This window comes from Guillardia theta (genome assembly GCF_000315625.1).
Source record: "Guillardia theta CCMP2712 unplaced genomic scaffold GUITHscaffold_109, whole genome shotgun sequence".
NCBI lineage: Eukaryota > Cryptophyceae > Pyrenomonadales > Geminigeraceae > Guillardia > Guillardia theta.
The window spans coordinates 101,408-109,500 of NW_005434565.1; the positions used below are offsets into that span (position 1 = coordinate 101,408).

The window sequence follows — 8,093 nt, forward strand, 5'->3', positions numbered from 1 at the left end:
GGAACACTCTTGCCATACCGAAGTCCTGAAGTCATGGCGGCAATCAGCGACATTTGCAGAAGAGAACTGAGAGATTTCACCGCGATCTTCACTCTCCCACACTGCGGCCCCTGCCCATGATCAAGATGTTTGCTGGTTTCAGATCTAGCAGAACAACACAGCGTCAAACTTGTTGACGAGAGGATCATCCAAGGAATCAAGCAGAGGATCGAGGTTGAGACCTCGGTGTATGATCCAGTTCTCATGGATGTAGGAGATGCCGTTGAGTAGTTGCCACATGATAGACTTCACTCCCTGACCTTGAACGTCAACCGCCCAAAAGCAAGTCAGTGACTATCACCTTCTCGCACAAAGGCATTCGCTGCCGCTCTCTATGTGATTTCTGCAGCCACAACCATCAGCCATCAGGACTTCACATACTCGATCCTATCCACACACCAGGATCTCAGAGAGCTCGAACTCTGCCCAATCGAAGACGAGGTACAACCCCTTCGAGTCCTTGGTGCCGTCCGGGCACAGGATCACCTCCCGTAATGTCACAATGTTCTCGTGCCCTCTTCCCCGCTTTAGCTCGTTGAGCAGCGCAATCTCTCGCACAGCATCCTTGTTGAATCCCTCCCCTTCACGAGCGTTGTTCTTCGGCTTCTTGATAGCCATGAAGGTTATCTTGTTCATATCTACGTAGCTGTGCTTGTATTTCTCATAGTCGGGCTGTTGAACGGGCGTCAGTCTCTTAACCATTACCTTGATCTTTACCTTCTCACTCATACGAATTGCTTTATATACAACACCAAATGTGCCCTCGTTAACTTTCCCTGGGAATCATTCAGCAGCTGCACCGGATCCGAACTTTGCAACGAGGATTACCAAGACATGAAACTCGTCGATTGTTCTCCCGTTCACTGACCTGATCGTCCGTTTCTCCTCACGTGCAATCGCGTCCACCATGTTGAAGCTCCAAGAATTTGTCGGTTCAGCAGTGAGCTCTCAAGGGAATGGGCACGTCATCGTCTGGCTCGATCGCTTGTACTCGATTACTGGCCCAGTGAGCTCGATCAAGAGCGGAGAGACACAAGGGGCTACAAACAACATCATTCACGTCCATCCAACCCTCGTCTCACCTCCATGATGAAAATTTCTATCACAAAGAGTTCAATGCCGTCACCTGGCCATGCAAGCCTTCACTTTCCTGGAGCTGCACCAAACCAAGGTGTGAGATCAAACCGGCAGCACATGTCACAATGTTCAGAGGTTGAAGGCGAAGGAGAGTGATAGGACAAGGCATCGAGCGAGAAGACAACGGGATGGCATGCGTGTAAGATTGATTTGCTCATGTTGACCATGAGGATGGAAGAGCAAAGGCTGGCAGCAGGCCAGAAGACATAAGAGGAAAAGCAGAGGAGCAAGTCGGCAAGGACGAAATATCTCTCATCTCAAAACATAGCAGAATGGCGAGATCAAGAATATGATCAGAGGATCAAGATCCATGAGTATCAGGAAGGGGGAGCAAGGGGCTTCCTTGGGAGGGGGGGGAGGGAGGGTTTGTAGGAAGGATAAGCACGTGGAGTGAATGAAACATTGAGGAATTGAAGACGGAGGAAGAAGCACTTCAAGGAATGACATGACATCGCAGAAATGTTGTGGTATGAAAATTCAGAATTGCAAATGACATAAGTGAAAAGGAGAGAAGATATGGAAGATCGGACGAGAAAGAAAGGGAGGGGCTAAATGAGAAACAGCGATGGCAGTGACGAGCCAGCACGTTAGAGCACAGGAAGGAAGATACTTTGAAAGGAATAGGATAGCAGAAAGGAGGAAAATTATCAAGATCTACGAGGGTCGGTGGGGGGGGGGGAGGGGGGGTGGCAGAAGGAGGAGCAAGTGGAGGAACTTGCGCTGGCGATGGCGCAATTATGGCAATGGTGGAGAGAGTTCTATCGTCTTAGAGGAATGTTGTCCAGACCTCCAAATCCATGTGTGTTCAAAAGGTGGGTAGTGTAAACATAATTCGAGGGTGGGGGTGTGGTCAACACAACAGATCCCCTCGTTCTATTGTCCCTCTTTCACCCCTGCTTCCTTCCCAGTAAAAAGGGGTCATGAGTCCTACCCCCAGGGGTACAGTACCCCCACCTACTATTGTCATATGAACAGAAGGGGTTAAAGGTATCAAGAAACTGAGAGGAAATGTGAGGCTGGTATCCACCGGTGGTATTTACCTGAGCTATCAGGATAACATGAGGGGTCCTTGAGATGCCGCGTCAAATCATGCCAGTGACCGTACTGTGACTCCGAGGCTCAGTTCATTTAATTACTCGGACTCGGCCTCGGACTCGGCCCGCTGGCCGCGAGGCCGCACACCCCGGCGGAGTCCAGGCCCGGCGGTTCGCCGATCATCGGATGATCCGGCCGGTAGTCACGATCGGACGGTCGTGTATCTGGCCGCATAGTATCGGATTTGACTACCCGGTCACACGCACGGTGCTCAGCTCAGCAGCAGAGTCACTGGCAACTGCCAGTCGGAGTGGGACCGTGGCTTGAAAACGCCGCTGTGCCATCGAAGCCAAGCGGCAATCAGCCTGCAGCACTCAGGGATTTTGAGCCAAGCCCCTGACCGTGACGGTGGCAACTTGAATGAACAAGCAGTGATGCCATGATGATTGATCGCATTATATGTATCTCAAGAAGTATAGAACTTCGGAAACTGACTAACCTGAAGCACTAACACTCGTGCATTAACCTCCTCACTTGCCGTTAGATTTCCTGTTGTCGGAGCCAGACTCGTCAGTGAAGGCTGGCATCTTCGGGAATTTATATTCTTGCTTCGCTTGCTCTTGTGTCCACCAGTCCATGTCTTCAGAGTTCCAGATGACAGGTCCGAAGTGCTTGATGGGAGCGCCGTGGTGAAACCTGACTGGCTCTGCTGCTTGCTCATACAGTGGTTTGGGAAGAGGCAAAGCTGGAGGAGGAGGCACTTTCGGCTGAGGCTGCGGTGGAGGAGGAGGAGTCATCGGTCTCTGCACCACCGGCTGAGGTTTTGGGATCGTGGGGGGAGGCACGTAAGGAGGCTCACGATGGATCGCCGGCAAGAAGACCACCACCAGGATCATCAGGAGGAGGAAGCCCGCAATAGGAATGCAAATGTACACCTCCATCCCCGCGCTTGTTGCTTCCTTCTTCACGGGCCCCGCAGTGATGGCTGTCGATCGCAGGACGGTATACTCAGAGAATCCCGTGATGGGTGAAGTCACCACTGCTCTGTGCTTGCCGTTCCCAAGCTTGACAATGACGACATTTGCCCCAGCAACTGGTTTCCAGGTGGATCCAACAGCCTTATGTATCATCAACTTCTCGCTGCTGGAGAATTTGGCATCCGCATCCATATCAACAGCAATCTGGAGGGTTACTGCACCTGTGAAGTTCAAGCCCGCTGGATGAAACTTCAACACTGGAGAAGCAACGAAAGCCTGACTTGGAATTGGAATGGAAGGCTTGTGCAGACGGGTTACTTTCATTCTTCTTGCTTCGTTGTCTGAAGGAATATGCCTCTTCTTCAGATATATCTGTGCATCAAAGTCAATTCAACTATGACACTAACTGCGCAAAACATACCCCATGCCCATTCACAATCGACATGTTCAAATGATGATCGCAGTCCCCAGCGCATGTTTTCAATTCCATTCCTTTGGATCTCACAGAACGTCCGTAGCATGGAAATTGACTCGAACATCCTAAAGTGCTTCGGCAATAATCTTTGACTTGCTTGTTTTCGCTGCCAAGGACCTTTCCAGTAGGTGTCGAGCACCCCATGGTGCCATAGAACTCTTCACAGTAGCTGCAGCACATCGGCATTTCTCGTGACACAACAGGATTGGAGGGAAGCTTGGCCCCGTGCATGCCTGAGCCTGGAATGGTTGCATCAGCAGCAGAACATTCACTGTCCATGTTGCAAGTCGCCAGGTTGTCAATGCCAACAAATGCAGTAGATGGCGATTCAGAACAACAAAGCATCTGTTTCTCAACAGCAGTGGCTGTAGGAAGAGAAGGATATCCAACAGCATCAGCAGCTCCGATTGCCTTGCAGCTTGAAGTAAGCGAGGCTTCACATCTCGCAGCCTCAGTGAATTTCTGTCCTTGTACATATGCTCGAACTTCATCTTGGGACTGTGCACACATCTTGACTTGATACTCGCCCGCACAAAATCCATCAGAAGAATGGATTGTCACCGAGTGACAGCCCAAGACGGCAATGCCCGGCCAGTGTTCGATTGGATGGAACACTGCCAAGTGGACAGGCTCTTGCTTTGAATGAAGAGACACCATGAATTGCTTTCCAAGTGCTTGATCGATCCCCTTCTTAGGTGTGGAAATTCTCCATGATGATTTCAACGTGACTGCAACTTCATCACCTGCATTGATGCTCTTGAGGGCAGTCAGAGTCAACAGTCCGTCGACAGTCCATTCGAACATCCAGTCTGAATCGATTTGGCCAGACTTTGGCAAGCCGCCGAATCCTGGAATTTTCCATAGAATCTGGTCATTGGTATGAATCTTTTGGTTTGAGGTAAATCCAAGGATGATTTCAGAGTCTTTTCCTGGAAGCCTTGCATCCTTGACCTTGTAGTCGATTGAAGTAGAAAAAAGTGCACTTGACCCTGCGTTTCATCCGAAGAGCAGTCAAGAACTCACACAGCTGTTAAGAAGAAAGGATGTTACCAGCACGTACGAAAGTTGCAGAGGCAAGGACGATGCATACCAACAACACTAAATCCTTCATCTGCTCAAATTCAAATCACGGCACGAAAATTCAAACAGAAGTGAAGGAATCCAAGCTTACCATCTCTTCGGGGAGGTTTTCTTATGAGAATCACAGGGCAGGAAATCAAAGTATCCACAGCTCAGCGTCAATGTCCCTCTTTCTTCCTCTTCCTCTACCTCTACTCCCTCACCAAGCTCTCTTGCATGGCGCGCCTTTCCAGTGCCTCTCCTACACCACCCCACCCCACCCCATCGTACTCCCCGGGGGCCTAAAGTTGATACATCCCCACCCCACCTTTTTCCGCGACAATTGTACCTCCACCCTCCCCCTTTGTTCGGAAGCTGCCAGCCACCCCGTCCAGATACTCATTCAGTACCCCTATTTCTGTGTTTCTACCATTACAAGTACCCCCTGGATTCTCCTCCACCGTTTGCTGTTCCCACCCCACCCCTCGTTGTGTTTGAAAACGGCTAGAACTGAGATTGACTATGGAGATTCCTAGTAGCAATCAACCTTGACTAATACCCTTCAATTTTGATTTTTCATTTTGACAATAACGTTGTACTCTTTGACTTTAACACTTGCATTGTATATGGGCATATTGACTACTACTCAAATATTTGACTATGAAAATACTCCATTGACTACAAAACCAGCAAATCGGGACCTACCAGCCTCTCGCGCGAATCTTGACTATAGCCCTTATATTGCCTGCTACAGCCGCCGAGCAGTACCCCTCAGCCCCAATTCGGACCCGGGTCGGTCGGGGAAGGGGGGGACTCGGAAGGGCAGGTCTGCCGAACTTGAACGCTTCGGACGAGTCTTCCGATGTCCGGGCCCAGTCGGATCCGGCGGGCGGCGGGCGGCCGCCCGGTCACTGTCATCCGAGTGAGTGCCAACAGCAGTCCGATCGGAGCGCGGATTCGTGACGTGCACGGTGACGGCGGGGCCCGGCCGGGCGGCGCCCAGCCGCCCAGCCGGGCCGCCCAGCCGCCCAGCCGCCATAGACAGTGCAGGTGCGAGCCAGTAGTGCGGCCGCGGCGGCAGCCGCCGCCCCGGGCCGCCGGGCGGCCCACTGCAGTGTCCCGGTCCGGCGGACCCGGTCCGATCATCAGTGTGACTCAGCAGTGAGCCGGACTCGAAGTGCTCCCTCATCCCCGCTCATTTCAAGCTTGGAGGTACGAACAAGACCACCCCCACCCCGACATCAGACCAACTTAGTACCCCTTGGATCCGTGCGACAGGTTGAAACGGTCGGTTCGGTTGGCCGGCATGGAACGAATGCGATCGAGGAGAGGAGGGAAAGGACGGCGAATGAGAAGAAATTTGAGAATGAACAATGAGTGAAAGCCAGACTTGTGTTGAATGATCCTTGGACAGATGGACATGAAATATTATGATTCTTGTCGTTTCAAGCTATCGCACAAGCCGAAAGCAAAACAGGAATTGAACTGAGGGCATATGGAAAGAGGAAATTAGAAATCAATCAAGAAGGGAGGCAGTAGATAGGCATATGACGTCCGAATATGGATGACATGGTTTTGATGGGAGGGTGTAAGAAGCTTTCCCTGCAAGAATTGAATGCTTCCTCTGCCTCCAGGTGGAGCGAAGAGCGGATAACGAGCAAGGATGCCGTCAACGAAGAGAGCGCCGAACCCACTTCTTATCACAGCAGAGGCATGCTTCCTGTCGCGATCTGTCTCGTGACTTGCTGTGCCCGACTACCTGTTCCTATATGCCTTCTACTGCACCCCCATTTCTCTTCGTCGCTCGTTTGATTCTCCCTCTCATTGGCTATGGTGGGCAGGTCGGAAAACCGAAACCATCAACGATGAATCTGCCACCCCCCGAGCATGTCTACGGGTACAAGATGATGTTGGACGCCGCGGGAGCAGGAAACATCATCGGGGGGTGGATGGAGCACACGTAAGGGCGCGCTTGCGCTTGTTTTATGCTACTCTTGCTGACGGCAGGCAGGCCCAACGAGGCGACGCAGCCAGGACGAGACTTCAAGAAACTCAATAGAATGGCGATCATCAAGGGCTCTGGGCTTACTCCCTCTCAGGTTCATTCTCTCCGAGCCCCAACCTGGTAGCTCATCCTGTTCCAGGTGGCAGACTTCCGGAGGACACACGATGCGCGGCTGAGAGGAGGAAGCATGCAGCATCAGCAGGTGCGCTGCATGGACCTACATCTCTCATCATGGCGCTCACAACCTTGCCAGGCGATCGTTCTCCCCTCCTCCCGTGACCCGGAGTTTGCGTATGGGGTGAAGAATGTGTACGGGACTGAGATGGGAGCGCTGATCAGCAACCAGTAAGAATGAGAACAGCAAAGCGAGCTCTGATGTCTGTTTGAAGGTACATGCGAGACTTCATTCAGAGTCAGCAAAGGAAGGAGACTCAGAGTAGGATGGCGAGCAAGAAGATCCCTGTCATGGTAAGAAGCCACCTTCTCGCTTCTGCCCTCATCTCACTTGCTCTCTTACAGCACACCAAAGCTTCTCTTGGTCATAGGTGACATCCCCTCCCCTAATCTTCACCTTGAGTTCTTTCTCTCCCTCCTTCTCTTTCCCTTCCCCTCGTTCCCATTCTCTGCTCCGCAGCAGCCCCTCCCCCCTCCCTGTTTCCCCTGCTGTCTAAATGCTCGGCAGGTACGTTGAAGTCATGCCCGACGATCGCACGCCTTTCAAGATGAAGAGATTCCTCAACGTAGAAGGAAAGTTGTCGCGCGACCAGAGCAGGTGAAGGAAGTTGTGGGCAGGGGGGGAAAGCAGGGAGGGAGGAAGAGGGACGGGCAAAATTGGGATTGTTGGCGGCAAGGGAGATTAAGAGAACTTGGGTGGTTTGAAGTTGACGAGCATGCTAGCATCTCGAAGATGACCAGCAAGTCGATACTTGAAGGATGATGTAACTTGTGGATCATCGAAGATGATGAAGAAACAAGATGAAGAACAAGGAAAACACAACAATTCAAACTCATCTACGAAATCATGTTTTTATCTATTCTCTGACATGTAAAACCCTCTCAAACAATAAATCGGATATTCCTCCCCTACCCCCCCTTCTATGTACATAGTTTCTTTCTTCCATTCCCCCCGATTCCTGCCGCTCTATCTCCACCTCCCTTGCTGGCTTGTAAGCCCACGCCATCTCCCTCATGTTCTCCTCAACCATCTATCGGTCGCCCACATCCCCACCGCCGTCATCCCTGCAAGGAGCACTGACAGCAACGGCACCTTCCTCATGAGCAGCGACAGCCCCACCCCTGCCATCATCCCTATCCCCTGCTCGAGCATTAGAACCTTCTTCCTGCTCCTCCTCCCTCCCCCCCCCCC

General features: G+C 51.7%; 3 protein-coding genes across 3 annotated transcripts in view; 1 reads left to right on the forward strand and 2 right to left on the reverse strand.

Annotated features, from left to right (window-relative positions):
* Positions 1-948, reverse strand: part of GUITHDRAFT_117353 (hypothetical protein) — a gene marked incomplete at both ends in the record, with an annotated part of 2,803 nt that extends 1,855 nt beyond the window's left edge. The window contains 6 exons of the mRNA XM_005823385.1: positions 19-110; positions 222-294; positions 341-382; positions 439-711; positions 771-815; positions 868-948. Of these exons, the coding sequence (XP_005823442.1) occupies positions 19-110; positions 222-294; positions 341-382; positions 439-711; positions 771-815; positions 868-948 (606 nt within the window). The remainder of the gene's footprint in view (positions 1-18; positions 111-221; positions 295-340; positions 383-438; positions 712-770; positions 816-867) is intronic.
* Positions 949-2,631: 1,683 nt separating this feature from the next.
* Positions 2,632-4,964, reverse strand: GUITHDRAFT_155231 (hypothetical protein). The gene is made up of 4 exons (XM_005823386.1): positions 4,835-4,964; positions 4,714-4,774; positions 3,610-4,652; positions 2,632-3,560 (listed from the first exon to the last, which is right to left on the reverse strand). Exons 1-4 carry the CDS (start codon positions 4,835-4,837, stop codon positions 2,742-2,744), a joined length of 1,926 nt encoding a protein of 641 aa, XP_005823443.1. The 5' UTR covers positions 4,838-4,964; the 3' UTR covers positions 2,632-2,741.
* A 1,527-nt stretch (positions 4,965-6,491) lies between these two features.
* On the forward strand, positions 6,492-7,503 carry GUITHDRAFT_145734 (hypothetical protein; the record flags this gene model as incomplete). Its single annotated transcript, XM_005823387.1, has 7 exons — positions 6,492-6,682; positions 6,734-6,821; positions 6,867-6,929; positions 6,981-7,072; positions 7,117-7,195; positions 7,247-7,272; positions 7,410-7,503. The coding sequence occupies 7 exons, from the start codon at positions 6,492-6,494 to the stop codon at positions 7,501-7,503; spliced, it is 633 nt and encodes a 210-aa protein (XP_005823444.1).
* Between the last annotated feature and the right edge of the window lie 590 nt (positions 7,504-8,093).

What these genes read in the sequence shown, in the direction of transcription:
- GUITHDRAFT_155231 (XM_005823386.1), bottom strand. An exon ending in TGCAACTTTCGTACGTGCTG is followed by an intron (nt 4,653 to 4,713) that starts GTAACATCCTTT and finishes GATGAAACGCAG; the next exon opens with GGTCAAGTGCACTTTTTTCT. An exon ending in CGATTGTGAATGGGCATGGG is followed by an intron (nt 3,561 to 3,609) that starts GTATGTTTTGCG and finishes TTTGATGCACAG; the next exon opens with ATATATCTGAAGAAGAGGCA.